This window comes from Hippocampus bargibanti, linkage group LG01 (genome assembly GCF_051943395.1).
Source record: "Hippocampus bargibanti isolate YZ-2025 linkage group LG01, ASM5194339v1, whole genome shotgun sequence".
Classification (NCBI taxonomy): Eukaryota; Metazoa; Chordata; class Actinopteri; order Syngnathiformes; family Syngnathidae; genus Hippocampus; species Hippocampus bargibanti.
The window spans coordinates 27,688,780-27,706,899 of NC_142734.1; the positions used below are offsets into that span (position 1 = coordinate 27,688,780).

The 18,120-nt window shown below is 43.6% G+C and overlaps 2 protein-coding genes across 4 annotated transcripts in view; one reads left to right on the top strand and one right to left on the bottom strand.

Annotated features, from left to right (window-relative positions):
• The first annotated feature begins 6 nt into the window (after positions 1-6).
• The window catches only part of LOC148903697 (uncharacterized), a 20,652-nt gene continuing 2,538 nt past the window's right edge, over positions 7-18,120 (top strand). Inside the window, exons 1-12 of one of the 3 annotated variants that reach the window (XM_089007128.1) lie at positions 7-100; positions 999-1,201; positions 1,452-1,511; positions 2,787-2,873; positions 2,945-3,043; positions 3,284-3,407; positions 3,644-3,920; positions 3,993-4,113; positions 6,181-6,679; positions 7,678-8,133; positions 9,825-10,018; positions 15,885-16,022. In XM_089007128.1, the coding sequence (XP_088863254.1) occupies positions 97-100; positions 999-1,201; positions 1,452-1,511; positions 2,787-2,873; positions 2,945-3,043; positions 3,284-3,407; positions 3,644-3,920; positions 3,993-4,113; positions 6,181-6,679; positions 7,678-8,133; positions 9,825-10,015 (2,121 nt within the window). In that variant the 5' untranslated portion in view covers positions 7-96 and the 3' untranslated portion in view covers positions 10,016-10,018; positions 15,885-16,022. Of the gene's footprint in view, positions 101-998; positions 1,202-1,451; positions 1,512-2,786; positions 2,874-2,944; positions 3,044-3,283; positions 3,408-3,643; positions 3,921-3,992; positions 4,114-6,180; positions 6,680-7,677; positions 8,134-9,824; positions 11,682-15,884; positions 16,023-18,120 lie in introns of those variants that run through there. The other 2 variants (XM_089007136.1, XM_089007120.1) reach the window with 2 other exon arrangements.
• The window catches only part of f2 (coagulation factor II, thrombin), a 7,002-nt gene continuing 288 nt past the window's right edge, over positions 11,407-18,120 (bottom strand). The window contains exons 2-15 of the mRNA XM_089007145.1: positions 18,007-18,087; positions 17,842-17,921; positions 17,739-17,763; positions 17,348-17,413; positions 17,146-17,254; positions 16,937-17,073; positions 16,441-16,734; positions 16,236-16,352; positions 16,015-16,141; positions 15,169-15,336; positions 14,927-15,100; positions 12,411-12,589; positions 12,265-12,335; positions 11,407-11,810 (exon numbers count right to left, since the gene is read on the bottom strand). Coding sequence (XP_088863271.1) covers positions 11,661-11,810; positions 12,265-12,335; positions 12,411-12,589; positions 14,927-15,100; positions 15,169-15,336; positions 16,015-16,141; positions 16,236-16,352; positions 16,441-16,734; positions 16,937-17,073; positions 17,146-17,254; positions 17,348-17,413; positions 17,739-17,763; positions 17,842-17,921; positions 18,007-18,087 — 1,778 coding nt within the window. The 3' untranslated portion in view covers positions 11,407-11,660. The remainder of the gene's footprint in view (positions 11,811-12,264; positions 12,336-12,410; positions 12,590-14,926; positions 15,101-15,168; positions 15,337-16,014; positions 16,142-16,235; positions 16,353-16,440; positions 16,735-16,936; positions 17,074-17,145; positions 17,255-17,347; positions 17,414-17,738; positions 17,764-17,841; positions 17,922-18,006; positions 18,088-18,120) is intronic.

The following is an 18,120-nucleotide window of genomic DNA, read 5'->3' on the forward strand; positions in this document are numbered from 1 at the left end:
TATAATGGCCGCACAGTGTCGGGGAATTTGATGAAGCCAGCGAAGTTGTCAGCATTATTTCTCCCTTGAATCTCCAGTCTGTGTCCTAAACGTGAAATGGGTTCGTTTTGATGCATTTATATATATTTTAAATTGTATTAGCTTTTCCAGAAAAGTAGCAAGCCAACGAGCACACAATTGTGTCAAAACACCAGCCATCCCAAAGTTTGGTGATTTTTACATCCAGTTAGTTCGAAATACTATTGTTCATATTATGAGTCATCGACATTTTTCTGAAATAATGTCACATTTAAGCATGCTTACTCCACTGTGTTCATATATTGCCAGCACCATCATTGTTTAATGTTTTTGGAAAACGTCTGTGTAAGCTCTTAGTCGTACACAAGTGGTCCATCGATGAAAATGTTTCTTCAGCCGTCATCTGTACTTCTTTGAAGGTGTCGGACGTTTCAGTTCTCGTCCAAGAGCATTCGTCAGCAAAAAAAAAGAAACGAAAAAAAAAAAAAACAATAACAAACCAACAACAAAAAAAGAAGCGTGGAGTGACCTCGAGTCAAATTTTGCGATTATGACCTGTAAGTGTTCACACAGGCAGAAATAAGAACTATTGTTTGCAAGGATTATTATTTGATAAATTCATGTAAGTATGTATGGATCCATCCATTCTGCAAGCTTTTTTTTCCGCGTAAATTTACTGGGGTCTATTCCATCTGTCTTCGGGCAGCAGGCTTGGTACACATACCCGAATTAGTTGTCAGTCAATCGCAAGGGACACCGACAAGCAACCATGCAACGTGGGAGGACAAAAATAAGAATTAGTCCTTTTATCTCGATGTGTGACATGTCCAGTGTGTATTTGTTTTTAAAAAAACTAGTACTGAGTAAATAATGAGATAGATACATAGATCGATAGATCGAATATATCAGATCTTGACAGAATAACAACATTTCACATGCAGCAACAAGAGTGCATGAAACATAAGAAAATGTCTCCACAGCCGCTCCGCTTTCTCCCCCGTCGCTGCAACTCCTCGTCCCGCCTCTTCGTCTGCTGACGGCGGCAATGTGGCAGGTGGCAAGGCAGAAGAGCGTCAAAAATTACGGAGTCCTGGAAGACTTTGTGTCTCTGATGACCGAGGCAGTTCCCCAGTTGCTGACGGAAAAACAGCGAAGCCTGCTGCTGCTGGCGCTTCGGGCCCAGGTTGGTGTCTTGTTATTGGCCAATTTTTATTAATTTTTTTCAAATTGTTTTTGTCTGATTTCTGTTTTGCATTTTCCGCAATTTGATCTATTGATTTATTTTGCCATCTATTTATTTATTGATCTCTTGATCTATTGATTGATTTATTTATTTGTCTTTCTCGTGACACTGAAATGATGCTTCTGTCTTCATATCAAAACCAGCACGGTTTCAAGAAATCCAAGCATCAACATATCTTCTTTCACCACAGGTGAGCCTTTATGATTCGGAACTGTACCAGGATCAGATTCGCTCCATCTCCACGGCGCCAGTGAGCAACTCACACACCCACACGCGCACACAAACACACGCACACACAAATCGGAATTAATTTTCAGTTCGTTTTGTCAGCATTTTCTCAAATCTCAAATAGACTTTCGCTCACACATTTAGCCTCATAGCTTTGGGCAGAATAAATTAATAAATAAATAAAATAAATTATAAATAAATAAATAAATAAATAAATATAAATTAACCAACTGCTAACTGATTAATAAAAAAATGAACCCATTAATTTGTTAATTATTTTATATCTTTAAATATTTTTTTTATTTGATATTTTGTCTGTCGACCAATTTTTGTATTCTACTTAGCCCACTTCGCTGAATTTTTTTCCCACCAAGCTACAAACTTCTCCATTGTGAGACAAATAGTTTTTTTTCTGATAAAACTCAAACTAATGTGCATGTAAACGTTTTAATCAAACCTTGAAAACTGGAACACCCAAACTATTTGTAGATACAGTCACACCTTAATTTAATCGTTCCCTTCATCCAATCGCCAGCCATGTTTGTAACTCAAATCATTCATATCCCATTGAAATAAATGGATATACCGCTAATCCGTTCTAGCCGGCCAAATACACAGCACGCTTTCATGATGTGTTTTGCTAAAGAAAAACAGCACTGCTTCAGTCACATACAAGTGTAAAAAGATTGCGAAAAAGAGAATTTGGAGAGTCGACGCCAGTGCGCGACAACTTGGGCTTCACAGAAAAGTGACAAAAGTGCAGGGACCAATGTATTGTGTCAAATAACCCGATCCATTTGTGTCCGTTAATGTTGCTACTGTGATTAAACTGAGCTTTACTTTTGTGATTTATTTATTTATGCATTTATTTCCATCCATCCATTTCCCGTACCGTTTATTCCTGATTAGGGTCGTGGGGGTTGCTGGAGCCTATCGCAGCTGTCTTTGGGCACGAGGCGGGGGACACCCTGAATTGGTTGCCAGTCAATCACAGGGCACACAAAGACAAAGAACAGCCACTCTCACACACACACACCTAGGGACAATTTGGAGCGTTCAATCTGCCTCCCATGCATGTTTTTGGAATGTGGGAGGAAACCGGAGGACCCGGAGAAAACCCCTCACAGGGAGGCCTGAGCGGGACGCGAACCGGTGACCTCTGCACTGTGAAGCCGGCGTGCTAACCACTCGACTACCATACATTTATTTATGCCATTTATTTATTTGTGTATTTATGCATCTATCAATTTCTTTATTTATTTTTACTTATTTGTTTGTTTGTTTGTTTGTATCCCAGCTGAATACCCATCTGGTCGACTGTGATTCCGCGTTATTGACTCTTAGTGAAAAAACGAGCCCGCTGGATCGACAGAGCCTGTTGCAGGTCAGACTCGCATCAAGAAGATGTGGTAACTTGAAATGAGCCCGCCCTATTCATGCTCTTTGCTCTGGAAGGATGTGTTCAACCAAACGTTCGACGAGGCCCTGCAGACTCTTCTCTCAAACTTCCTGGCTCGATTGGAGCATCTTTTTCCTGTTCCTGACTTCAAACAGGTACTCTCCGGGAGTTCATGGAGTTGACATACATTTTGTAAATTGGGAATCTTTTGAAGTGGGATGAGTAGAGAAATGTGGAAGGGAAAGCCTGTGTGGGATAAAAATGGCCGAAATAATAACTAGACTAATTATACTTTACATGCCACTCACAATTCGCACAATAAATGCTCAGGAGATGTTACTCGTTATGACCCACATGGACAAACTCTAAGCACCTGTTGTTTTTTTCTTTTTCAGACTGCATCGTGGCTCAGTGCTGCCCCCTCTGGCCTGGATGACTCTCTCAGTCTTGCAGATAAGAAGGACATGAAAATACTTCTGAGTCATCCAAACTGTCGGTTGGGTCAAATCACTCCCGCAGGTAGAGATTAGATTAGATTAGATTAGATTCGCTTTATCAGTCTCATAGTGGAGAAATGTACATTTTACAGCAGCAAAGTTATGACAGGAAAGGAAAAGAAGTAGAAAAAATACAGGAGCTGCTGTAAAGGCAGCCACTCTCGCGCCGCCATCGTGAAGTCAAAACAACAAAACAAAATCATCTGCCATCTTGTTTCTTAGATACCATGTTTGGAAAAACTTTATTTTTTTGGGTAGTTGATGGCGACACAGAAAACATCCTCCACTCCGTTTGGTCCCATCCTCTCCTCACCAAGCCGACGACCAATCCTGAGCCTCCTGCCCTCAGCGTCCAATCAGCTTCCTGTGCTGACACGGGAAGTCCCGCCCCGGATGTCAACGTAGAGGAAACCGTGATGACGGAAGATGAAAAAGTGGAGACGGTGGCCGCCGGGACGCCATCGCCGGCTGAAACCAAGTCAGACCTCGACTCAGCCGCCGATTTGGTCACTTGTGTGAACCCAGACGCCGACGGGTGAGGCTTCTTCGCTACTAATGTCACTCCTTTCGCAGTTGACCGATCTTTCTCATCGACTTTCCCAACCAGAGCGAAAGACGTAAACGGATCAGAACGTGTGTCGGATGCCATCTGCAGTATTTCCCAACACTCTCAGCGAGTGGCTCACAAATGTCCACAGTGTGGGAAATATTTTATGTACCGCTCTCACGTAAGTGTTTCTCCCCGTGCCAGAAGATTGCGCCGTATGTTTTCCCCCGCTCGTCGACCAAACCCTGCCGTTGGGCTTCAAGCCTTCCCGGTTCCCCCTCTGCTTTTCCCGCCGTCTCCGATCAGTTCAGATGATGAATTTGACACACAGTATGTCAAATCAATAATAATAATAATAACAACGAACAACAACGAACTACAACTGCAACCACAACAACATCAATAATAACAGCAATAATAATATCAATAATAATATTAATAATAATAATAATCATAATAAATTTTATTTTTAGGTTGTCCATAAAACAATCTATATAAAATAAAGATGAATAGCAAAAAATATATTAATATTAATACTAACAATAATATTAATAATAATAATAATAATATATTTTATTTTTAGGTTGTCCATAAAACAATCTATATAAAATAAAAATGGATAGCAAATAACAATACTCACGGTCATGTATTATTTATCCTGTTTAAAAATTGGCTAATATCAGTGCCGTACTTAGGAACTGAGACCATGCCCATATACACAATGCTTGTGTTTGACAAAAAACTGTTGAATATTATTCAATAATGTCATTGCCGTAACTGCAATTTAATGCATACATTATCTTTGTTTTTGTTTTTTTTTTAGTGAGGAAGATATCACAGTTGATCCTTGCATACTTGCAGTTCAGCACTTTTTAGGACATTTTTTTTAACGTTGCCGTTTTTTTTCAAGGAAATTATATCATGAATGTTCATCAGTGATTTCTTTTTTTAATTTGGCAACTTAATAATAATAATAATAATAATAAGAAGAATACATTTCATTTATAAGCGCCTTTCAAAACTCAAGGTCACTTTACAGTCACAGGATACATTTTCCGTGGGTGAGCAGCGGCAGCCACACGCGCCAGCCGGAAGTAAATAGATAGAATCCTAGCAAGCCAGGTAGTAGATAGCTAATACATAGCCAACAGATACCTACCTCTATAGCTAGATAGCTATTTAGCTCATAGATAGTTAGCTAGATAGTTAGTTAGCTAATACACTGAATGCCACTATTAAATACACAGATAGCTAATAGATAGCCAACAGATAGCTATCTGTTTAAATAAAAGTGAACAGCTTTTTGTCACGGCAATTTCCTTCATGAAAAAAAAAATGACTTGAGATGTGAATGAATTTGCAATCGGACATCGAGAAGTATCCATTAAAAGAATCTAAATTCAGATATATTTTTGAGAAGGATACTTTCAAAACTCGCAAGGACACTTTACAGCACAGGTATCCAAATCTGGCTTGCCATATCATTTTATTCGGGCCGCAAAAGCAACATCTAAAATTCCATGATGCTTGCTAAAGTGTGAACCAAAATTTCAATTTGTCCCATTTTTTTACGTCAGATTTGAAAACAACTTATTTATTAATTTGTTGTGCGTTCTGTATGTAACATTGGGAGGAGATTAAACATTCTAATGATTTCCCCAAATTCATAATGGCTCACAGAGGAAACGAGAACGACAACGTGGCCCGCGGCAAAAATGGTCTTTGACACGGTTACGATAAAGCATAGGTGTGCATGTCAAGGCCCTTGGGCCAAATCTGGCCCGCCACATCTTTTTATTCGGCCCGCGAAAGCAAATAAAACGTGAAATTCCCTGATGCTTGCTAAAGTCCGGACCAAAATTTCAAATTGTCGTATCTAAACCTCAATAACCGTTATTATTTTTGACTTCAAGTTTGAAAACTAGTTATTCATTCATTTGTTGTGCGTTCTATATGTAATATGTGGAGAGTATGAAACATTCTCATGGCTCCCCAAATTCATGACCCATTGAGAGGAAACCATAACTACAATGTGGCCCGCGGCTAAAAATGAGTTTGAGTTTGCTTCACAGTCGCAAACACAAGAACAAGAAAACCACAGATAAAAGGCAAAATAATAAAATAGGAGATTAATCTGTCAGGAGTTTGCTGATTACCCCTAAAAAGAAGTTCGACAGCCATGATTTGAACACCAACTCTGTGAGATGTTTGCCTTCATTAAATTCACGCGCTGTTTGTCCGTCCGCAGGTGATGCGTCACCTGAGCGGGACCAGGTCGTGCGGCTCCACCTACGCCAAACGCTTAAGGGCCCACCAGGCTGAAGCGCCCCCCTCCTCGGAACGGCAGCAGAAAAACCCTCGCTCCTCCAGAAGCCAGATGTGTTTCCAGTGCGACGACGTCTTCGCCACCAAATCCGAACTACTGTCGCACCAGCGCAGCCACCGCGCTCGTCCCGTTTTCCGATGCGCTCGCTGCGACAAGGAGTTCCTTCACCTGTCCAGTTTGACCAACCACAAGCGGACGCACAGCGGCGACGCTTACGTCTGCGACGAGTGCGGCAAAGACTTTGGCACCGCCACAGAGAGGGACGCCCACTGCTTGCGTCACCGACCTCCCGACCTCACCTGCGCTGTGTGCTCAGAGACGTTCGGCTCCCAGTCACGGCTCCTGCGGCATCTTCAAACGCACAAGGCAGAGGGCGCTGAGTTGTGCTATCGTTGCCGTTTCTGCGAGCAGACCTTCTCAGGTAACTTGCTTTCCAAAATACTCCAGCAGAAATCGCACCTTGCGATACACTGAAGAAAAAAAAACAAATGGCGGTTGAACACATTTTATATCCGGATACATTTGTATCCAGGTACAATTTTAAAGTACACGTATTCGTATCCTTCTAAAGTATATCTGAATTTAGATTATTTTCATTTAATGGACACTTCACAGTGTCTGAGTTTTTTTGCGCTTGAAATGAATGAAATTGCAAGTTGACCCCCGTTATTCGCTTTCATTTATTTTGATTTTGTTCTAGACAACACCCCCAAATTTTTAAAAAAATCACTGATGAACATCTGTTTGATAATTTCCACGAAAAAAATAGGAATCCCAGGAAAAACGGCAAGGTTAATAATGACTAAATAAATAAACCACCAAATAAATAAATGAACAAACACACAAATAAATAAGTAAATAAATACATAATGAGATAGACAGACAGACATACATAGAGACAGATAGATAGATAGATAGATAGATAGATAGATAGATAGATAGATAGATAGATAGATAGATAGATAGATAGATAGATAGATAGAGAGAGAGAGAGAGAGAGAGAGAGAGAGAGAGAGGTAGGTAGGTAGGTAGGTAGGTAGGTAGGTAGATAGATAGATAGATAGATAGATAGATAGATAGATAGATAGATAGATAGATAGATAGATAGATAGATAGATAGATAGATAGATACACACAAATAAATAAGTAAATAAATACATAATGAGATAGACAGACAGACACACATACAGACAGATAATGCAATCTCATCATTGTATAAAATATACAAGAATTCTCCGTTTTTTGTCAAATACATGCATTGTGGATAGAGGTATAAATAATACATGACCGTGGATACGATTATTTGCACCCACAAAACAGATGCTCTTCATTTGCTATTCTGCGGTGTTTTTGCGGCAGATCCAATTAAGTTGACATTAACGTCCCGTGTCCGATCCCCCTCCCCCCTCCCACATGCAGGCGTGACTCTACTTCGTATCCACCAGCGCTCCCACGCGGCTCGCTCTTACCGCTGCGACAAGTGCGACAAGACGTACGCCTCGCTCACCGGCCTACAGTCGCACCGGGCGAGTCACGACCAGGACAGTCGCTTCTTGTGCCCTCAGTGCGGCAAATGCTTCAAGACCCGCGACGGGCTGGAGGGCCACCTGAGGACGCACAGCGGCGAGCGACCGTTCCGCTGCCCATACTGTTCCAAAGATTTCACCGCGCTGGCCGGCCTCAACGTGCACATGCGGCAGCATACGGGCGAACGGCCGTACGTCTGCACCGTTTGCGGCAAGGGCTGGCCGTCCGGGGGCGACCTGCAGAAGCACATGAGAGTCCATACGGGCGAGCGGCCCTACGCCTGCCAGGAATGTGGCAAGTCCTTCGCCAACTCGGGCCACCTGAGCGAACATCGGCGCATCCACACTGGTAAGTTCGTCTTGACCCTCCCAGAACCCCACCCCACCCATGGCTTAATTTAATCAAGCTTTGCACCAAAGTAAATATTATGCCGAAATTTGGTACATTAAAGTACAACAGACACCATTTTTTTGTTTCCTAACTGACATCAGAAAAACGTTTTATAGCATCTAAAATACCCAAATATTTTTTCATTATTAAAAAGACATGAAATGATATTTTTAGTCAAATGAAAAACACCAATAAAAATGACTGAAAGTCTCCCTAAAGCACTTCAAAATGATCTGAGAAAGTTTCAGTTTCAGAAGGTCCCGCCCCCTTGTTCGTGACGTCACGCCAACACGTCTTGCCTTGCTCGAGAATCAAAACAATGGCTTCAGATTTGGAGAATATGCTTTCTTGTTACTCATCCAGTTATGAATATGATTCAAATAGTTCTGAAGAGGAAAGCATAAATGTTTGCAATCGATTAGTCCTTCCGTATCATTTTGAGGCATCTGGACTCCAATGTAGCTCCCAGAAAATGCACAAGATGGCGCACAAGCTCCGTTGGAAATGGGCTGATTTGTTTGCTGGGAATTTGTGTCAACTACTATCAAATAATAGTCTTGGTGCAACCGACAACGATTCACCATCGCGTCATTTATGTGTTTTCCTTCTAATTTTGCCATCAACGGATCAACGAAGTTTTCAGACCAAACAAAGTACCCAAAATGCATTGTGTGTCGCTTTGTCGGTCAGGGGCCTTCCTGACGTGACGTCAGGAATCGTCACCAACTCAAAAACAAGACTTCCTGAATATTCAGCATGAGTCTTATAATGTAAAATATAACTATATGCGGTGGGATATTTGTAATATACGCTCAGTAGAAGTCATTTGAAGTGATTTTACAAATTATGGACACAATTGTCCGGAGGCGTCGGTTGTCCTTTAAAGCTTAGCAGTTTATTTTTTAATCTACTTAGTGGGGTAAACCCCATAAAATTCAAATTTAAATTCTCCTGCTAAGCCCTAGGTTCTCCCTCCCGTGTTTGTTTTTCTTTGAGCTCAACAAAGCTAATCCAAACGCGAACAGTTGTGTTATACCAAAAACTTGAGATAAATTGGATGCATATGAAAATATATAATTATTTTGAATGACAGAAACATTTTATATGCATAATTATACAATTGTATCTTTTTTTTCTTGGGGTTGTGGCTTCTAAGTCCCCTGTCAAAAACCTTTGGTATGAGCTCAAGATCAGAGCGGGAAGCGTGCAATGGATGATTTTGAAAAATTGGTGCGAAAGACCTCCATGCGGGTTTCGTGGAGCTGTGGCTCACGGACCCGCCTCGACCCCCACCCCCTGATATTATGATGTCATTCGCATGGCATGAGCTAGAATTTTTCTCTGAACTAATGCTCATCTCCTCCTCCTCTTAATTATTACGTCAAGTCAGGAATTTCTACAAAAATTATGAGAGATAAATATTTTTGAGCTGACCAGATTGGGAAAAAAGAGCACCAGGCTACTTCCTGTTTTGGTCGTGGACTCTCTTGGACTAGCTAGCTGCTGGCACTGCACAAATTATGCATAGTGTTCTGTAAGCACCTTGAGAATGAGTAGGACACTTTTTTTGCGCAGGAGAGGGGGGGGGGGGGTTCGTTTCCCAGAATCCACCACGGCTGATTGGCGTCTGTCCAAATTTTGTCGCCCAGGTGAGAAGCCCTTCTCCTGTCCCGAGTGCGGGAAATGCCTACGGAGAAAATTCGACCTGAAGAAACATTTGTTGTGTCACAGCAACAATCGTCCGCATGCGTGCGCTTTGTGTCCCAAGAGCTACACTCGCAAGACTCACCTCAACAGACACCTGTTGACACACCGGGCAGCCGCACCTGAACAAGCTTGACACGTTCGTATGCCAAGATTATATTCTCACAAATTTAATGTTCGTAAGGCGAAAAGTTCGTTCGCTAAAGCGTTCGTAAACTGAGGTATCACTCTATATATATACACAGGTAACATCCGATTTACATCCGATGCGAGTTACGACCACATGTACTTGCGACCACGACCGCTACGGTGGCAGCCCGGCAACGCTGTTGACATCTGCAGCGTATTTGCGATGCATTTGGTAGAATAAAAACTCGAGATGGTCCTTCTTGTTTAGATTGAACAAGTAGGATGTTTATTTGCCAGAGCACAGAGTATATAAGAACTATTTTTTTTAATTGCAGTCAAAGGACGATATGTAGCGTTGTGGCTGCGTTGCCAGATCAGCTCAATATTCAGCATGCCTCATTTATCTTAACAGAGAATATTACAGCATTGCACAAAATGGGGATACAACATAACTGTTTCTTCACAAACTAGTACGACAATTTTGGCCAGCCAGCGCGTGCTGGCACAGCTGGGGGGAATGTCCACCGACGCCAAGGTGGTTGAGCGTCGGCGCTCGGGTCGAGGGTCCCCTGACATTGGCCAGGGCGAAAGCCGAGGCGGGTTGGCCGTCGGCGCGACAAGAACGCCACGTCCGGCCCATGCCGCCACGGCCTCTTTGAGCCTTTTTTCCTTTGGCGTACGCATAAGTGCAAGCGTGTGTGTTGGGTGACCTCTTCTGGCTTCTCCATTACCAGGGAAAGCAATTTTCCAACAGCGCGCATGCGTGGGAAGCCGTACGTATTTGGGTCGGCAGAACGACACAGTAATAAAAATCGATAATCCGAAATATGAAATGATGAAAATGACACTAAAAGTTATAAGATTTATAATTGAACCGTAAGCAGTTTGGTATAAAATAGTATTCAATAGATTCTTCAAAAACAACAGATTGACATCGTATATTATTCTGTCGTATAAACCTCACGTCGGCCATTTTGAATGCATTTCGACTTACAACCGTTTTGTCTTAACAGGACCCGGTTGTAAGTTGGATATTACCTGTATATATGTTGCGTGGGTTTGCTCTGGCTACTCCGGTTTCCTCCCACATGCCAAAAACATGCATGATTGAACACTGTAACAGGCTAATTGAACACTGTAAAAATTGTCCCTAGATGGGAGTGTGAGTGTGGATGGTTGTTTGTCTCTGTGTGCCCTGCGATTGGCTGGCAACCAATTCAAGGTGCCCCCAGCCTACTCGCTCAAAGACAGCCGGGATACCCCAGCGACGTGAGTGAAGATAAAGCGGATCGGAATATGAATGAATGTATTTCAAGTTGATTGGGACTCCACAGACCTTCAAATAGTTCACCCTAACCAATATTCACGAATGACAATGGCCAACCACATGCAGAAACATAACCAGATAAACAAAAAGTGTTTATTGAACACATCCCGCATCATTTGTTGCATGAACAGCATCAAAATGACATTTGTTAAGCTGAGGCACACGTGCGCCGCCACGAACGAAGGCCGGCGTCGCCCTTCTGTCTGAATCGAAACATACGGTCGAATGTCCGTAAGGCCGAACACCGCCACGGGTTATGTTGGATCAATTAAAGTCTTTTTTTTGGAGCGGGACAAATTTTATTTGACTCAGTTAGCTTGGCAATCTACTCCTCGTCATCTGAGTTTTCAATGACTTTCCTCATCCACCTGCTCATCCTGAAAACATGTGTGAAGAAGCCGTACTTTCCGTCGCGGTCGCAGCCTTCACCCCACGACACGATGCCGATCTGGTACCAACGGTTTTCGCTGGGATGCTGCAGCAACAACAACAACAAGGAAGTGTTTAAATCAAGGGTGTCAGTCATTTTTTTTGCCGCGGGCCACATTGTAGTTACGGTTTCTTCTCGGGGGCCTTAATAAATTTGGGTAAACCATTAGAATATTTCATCCCCTCCACATATCACACCGAGAGCGCACAGCAAATGAACGAATAACTACTTTTAAAATTTGAAGTCCAACAAAGTAATAACTAGTTTTCAAATCTGAAGTCAAGAATAATGACTGTTATTGTGGTTTACATGGTTTACATTTTAGTTCAGTCTTTCGCTAGCATTTAGAAATTCCATAACTTTGATTTGCTTTCGCGCCCGAATAAAACGATGTGGTGGGCCAGATTTGGCCCCTGGGCCTTGGCTTTGACACCTGTAGTTTAAACTTATCTCAACAATCGCCACCAGCGGGTGGATGACGATGACGGCGACCTTTCACCTTCATTACAAAGGGCCCTCCGCTGTCTCCCTCACAGGCGTCGCCTCTCTCTGAATCTTCCGGCTTATATCCTAAAAGGGATCAACGTCGTTGGTCCAGCAGATTCCAAAAATGAAACCAAAAATTACCCAAACATAAAGATTTACCGGCGCAGAACATGTTGTCTGTGATCCTGACGGAAGTGGAGCTTTTACAGGTGTTCTGGTCGACAATGGGCAGATGGATTTGCTGAAGAACTGTCGGCAAAGCCCTCTCGGATGGACTCCAGACTTCCTTGAGGTTTCCCCAACCGGTCACTCGACCTTTGAAGCCTGCATTCATCAACCTGTTGGAAAAATGTCAAGTCGGTCATTCTGATCAGATCACGACAATCAGAACCGCTACCATTCGCCAAAAATATTATGCTTAGCACCTCTTACCCGTATCAGTGGCAACTTTAAAGGGAGAAAAAAATGTGGAGTGGTTGTCGAAGAAGAAACAAAATTCAATCAAAAGTGTGTCAGATTTAAACGAACCTATTTCCAAGATCGAACGACGACATTGCATTGCTAATCACACACGAGTTATTCGTAAGTCTTATATTGTTTTCAGATGCAAAATACAGTACAGTGATACATTGGCTTACGAACTTAATTGGTTCCCAGACAGTGTGTTAGGCGAAAAGTGTGTATCCTAAAAAATAATTTCCCATAGGAAACCACTAAAATGAGAATAATCAGTTCCCAGGTCCCCATAAAACAAATTTCTCAGCTTTAAAACTACACAAAATTTACATTATTTCATGTATAATAAATGTGCCATGGCATTATAATTAAAGAAATAATCTGCACTGTATAATAAAGTTGTTTTATTTACCTTTGTGATGGTCGTTGATGGCTTGATGGAATGGATATCTTTTTGCATAAAGTGTCTCAAGGAGCTCTGGGTTGTACATCTTGGAAGTTGTGATGTTGCAACAGCAACAGATGCAAGCAGACACACTAGAAACATTAATAGCTGGTAGTGCGGGTTATTTGTGGAGCCTGATTGATGGGAATTTTAACCTTGCAGTCTACACTCTGCCTTTGAACTGTCAAAGTTGAAACGAGTCCGAATTTCACTGTTTCCAATCCATTTTGTCACTCTCCCTCTTTCATCTGCCTGTCTCTTTAATGTTTAAACCACCTCCCCTCACTGCTGCGTTTGTGACCAATCACGTGGCTTTAACCAAAGACTGGGGGTGGGGAATAGAGGACCAAAACAAGCCGGCTGCCAACGGGCTCGTTCGCGAACGACACATCACTCATTGTGGCAGCTCCGTGTGTATCCCGAAAACTAGTTTGTATGCCAAGGTAAAATTTTAATACATTTAACGTTCGTAAACCGAGACCGACTTTTGTTGTTCTAAACCCAACAGCCCCCCCCATCCTTGCGAAAGTTCGGCCTATGCTCCACACCTTTGCTAAATACACCAAATTAAACAAAACTTTAAACACAATATATTTCTGTTCGAATATCCTTTAAATAGATTGAGGCGATCAATATTTCAGTAACCGTTGACTCTCCGTGCATTTTTTAAAGCGAAATATACATCGAAGCAGCATTTTAAATCGCCCGCTACGCGACAAACATCCCAAGCAATCGGTCAGAATTATCTCAGGCACTCGCGCTTTATCTGGCGATCACTCAAAATTAAGATCAACATTAAGGAGTCCAAGATGGCGCCCGAGTAGGCAGCCGTCAGCAAGTGCTCTCATGAGTCTTGCTTTTTTTTGTTGTTTTTGTCTTGTTTTGTGTTTTCCTTTGTCACTGTGGAATGGATACTGATTGTTTTTCAGCATTTTTGACCACGACATTCATCAAGGAGGAGACTGTGCTGACCAGTTGTGCCTTTTCGGCAGCATGAATATGCCAGTACTGTTTTTGAATGGGAGGAATGTCGGTGCCATTCGACTGTCATCGCTGGACACCAAAGGGGCCATTGTACTTTTTTGCGCCTGTATTGGGCAGCATCTTCACAGCCCCGCTTTGTTCAGCGGAAAGGTCGGTTCTGTTGGACAGTTTGCAGCTCGATGAATGCGTTGCTTGAGGAGCCCGCGATAAGAAGGAGCATCAGCGCAGAGCGCCGATGCGTATGTGGAACTGTCGCGGCTTGGAATTGAAGCGGATTTATGTTTGACAGGAGATGTGAGACAATCTCTTCGTCAATGGATGCTACAGCTGCGTGTTTGCTTTCAACATTTAGCTCGATGTGCACATTCCACCATGATGTCCCTGATCCACTGGTGAAGAGACGCTTTGATCCTCTCCTCTTTCATGTGGAAATGCTTTGTTTAACAAAGAGGGTACAGAAAGTGCTTAAGAACGAATGACTCTCTGTGTCTTTTTGTTGTCATGTTATTTGTTGTTTAGTGTTTTTTTGTTCTTTTGACTTCAAGACGGCACCGCGAGAGTGGCTGCCTTTCCAGCAGCTCATGTATTTTGTTTTTCTACTTTCATTCCTTTCATAACTTTGCTGCTGTGAAATGTAAATTTCTCCACTGAGAGACTACTAAAGGCAAATCCAATCCAAGATATTCAGTTTTGACCGCAGAAAGGAAAACCACCTGACAGACGACAGTGTGCAGGTATCAAAAGTCAATGTGTGTAAATGTGTGTGTAGGTGGGGCTTGGGGGGTCTCACATTCTGGCCACCTTCTTGTTGGGGAGGCAAATAGGATGGATCTGGTCAGTGAAGACAATCGGCCGCCTCATGTGCAGCAGTGCGATGTCTCTGTTCAGATTCACCGTCCAGTCATACTTTGGATGGACAATGATTTTGTCGATTGCCACAATCTTCTCAATGTTGCGTTCAAACCTGTGCAAAAGAAGATAGCTGAAGTGCCGCCTCGCAAATAGTCGCGCGAGGGACGGGGCGGTCTTAACTTGGCCCTGTTGTGCTTGCCCAGGCGCACCAAGATGTCGTTAGTGGTGAAGTTCTTGTTCCAGGGTGGGTACAGGATGCAGTGAGCGGCGGTGAGGATCCATTGGTCGCTGACAAGGCTGGCGCCGCAAAGTAGCTCCTGGGGGCTTCGTTTGTAGAGCATCACCTGCCTGAATCAAGGCAAGTTTTACCTCCAATGGCCACCGGTGACCATTTAAACCACAAGTGTTATTGTCACCGGATGGAACTGAACTGAACCAGATCTAACTCGCCACATCATTTTATTCGGCCCGGAAAAGCAAACAAAACGTATTAAATTCCATGATGCTTGCTGAAGTCCGAACCAAAATTTTAACTTATCGTATGTAAACCACAATAACAGTCATTATTTTTTACTTAAAATTTTAAAACTAGTTATTCATTCATTTGTTGTGTGCTCGAGAAATATGTCGAGGGGATGAAACATTCTAATGGCTCTTCCCCAAATTCATAACGGCCCCAAGAGACAACGCAACTACAATGTGGCCCGTGCCAAAAAATGGCTTTGACACCCCTGGTTTGGTCTTTCAAGGGCCTAAGGCAAACCCAATTCTGGGGCCTTGGATTGGACAAAAATGAGAACGCTCGCCGGCAGTATTTGCTGAGCTACAGTGGACAGGTAACAGGTGAATTGGTCTCTGTTTTTGAGAAGAACATTTGTGATGTCATATTCTGACAGCGGTATGACTTCATGGAGCGGTAAGAAGAAACCGTCCTCAAGATCTGTGATCATGTGGAGTATTTGTACTTCCCGCCACGGATTAAATCGAGCCTCGGACATGGTCAATGGTCACTCCAAGTCTGGTTACCAGGGTGCGGAGGACACCTGGGCGTCTTTCCCGCCAACGATACGCTGCTGTTGGTAAGATTCCATCAGTTCCTTCTCATTGGCATCCTCCTTGTTCTGCTTTTCAAACAGGGGCCGCATTCCGCATACTGCAACACAATGAGCTCAGGGACGGCCATTTTTTTACGGCAGACTCCATCACACTCCCACCCTGGTTTACAAATACGGCGAGGAAGATCTTACCCGTCTCCCCTTGCCCAAAGGTCCGAGGGTTAAAAAAGGCCTTCCTGGCAGGTGCATGGACCGAGCGCTCACGGCCTTCGGACTGTGGCGGCGAGTCGTAGTCAATCAGCTCGTCTTCTACGTGCGGAAAGAGACATGGATGAGAGCCCCCTGCCCCGTTGACACGCTGTACCGGGTTGAGCAATGCAGCCGGGATGACATTTACCACACAGCTGGAGTTTGCAGTAGTCCACCGTCACATTCCCAGATTTCTCGACGTAGCACCATGGGCCCTCCGGGTCATTGTCAGGGTTACGGCACTTGTTGTCCACCAGACTGACTTCAGGTAAAAATTCCTTGCCTTGGCTTTGCTTCTTAACCTCCGGCAGGGACCATTGGAGGCAGGTGTGACCCCCCAAGGAGACGGCCAGGTCACCGGTGTAGTCCACGCCGTTTTCCAGTAAACAGCCACCCGCACTCTTTGGCACGGGGGCCACAGTGGGGGCGACAAAGGTTTCCCCTTGAAGGTGAAACAATACCTGTTACAAGATCTGCCCCCGGAAAATTCCCAAGATCACTTTGTACCCTAGGTCTGGATCAGGGGTGTCCAAACCTTGCAACCCTACTCCAGAGGAATCGTCCAAGTGTGCAGATACAAGGTTCTGTACAGTCCATCGGACTAGGACAAACGGACCCAAAAAACCTTAACGAAAGAGACTTGCCACAAATGGGAACCCGGCAGGTCTCCTTGGGCACCATCGGGTCCTGCGTGAAACACCAGGGTCCTTCATCTTGACCGTCTGGGTTGCGGCAGTAGTTCTCTTTTAGGATGCTGTTGGGTTCTGAAGCGTTGAATTCCCTGCAGGGAGACACCGAGCGCTTTGAGCTTGTATTTGTGTTTGGGGGGGATCTCACTCGATCGACTCGATACCTGATGATGGGATGCGGGAAACCGCTAGCCCATCTTTGACAGAGTCTACCAGATTTAGTGATGTGGACGTTTCCGTCGTAGTTGAGTCCTTTGCCAGAAATACACTGACCTGCCACCCCCCCAAAAAAAACAAAACAAAACATACATGTTGATGTACTGTGGCTTAAATCACATGCACCAACCTTCTCGATATTGCACTTACCTATGATACAATCTTTGACCAAGTCGATGTTGGACTGTGTCCGTACCAGCGTTGTTCCCTTGCAGTCTGGAGAGAGGGGGACACAGTGAGTTCATCCGCTCTGGACTTTGTTCGTGTTTGATTAAACTTCTCGACGAGTCAAAGAACTTGAATCGAACGTAACCAGGAAACGCGTGGCTGCCATACCTCTGCGCTAGCTAGCTACGTAGGAATCAAGGAAGATGAAGCTAGCTAGCTAGTCTTTCCAGAAAGATGAAGCAAGCTTGCTAGTCCTACCAGGAAGATGAAGCTAGCTAGCTAGACCTACCATTAAGATGAAGCTAGATGAAGCTAACTACCTTCATCTTCCTGGTAGGACAAGACTAGTTGTGCAACGGTATGGTGTACTCACCCTGATATTTCTGCCAGAAGTTTTCCTAAGAAGGAAAATTTACGCATAGTTAAAACTCACAGTCGCTCTCACAGTCACCGGATTAAACTGAGTGCACTCATACCGTTTTGTCTGGCTGTTCAAACACTTCTCTGGCCTCTTCATGGTCGCAGATTTCCTCATAGCATTCTCTCTCCAGGTTCCCTGAGATGAACAGTCAAATATGGACCCACGTCAGCTAAGGGTTGTTTTGTTTTTATTTTTAAATCTCTGGGAGCGGGTGGCTCACCCGGTTTCACTTCCTCAAACAGCTGGTTGGCCCGCCGCGTTCGGATCAGAACCTCCGAAGCTTGCTGGCTGTCAAGAAAAACTACACAAACAAATTGGGAAAGTTGTCTTACCA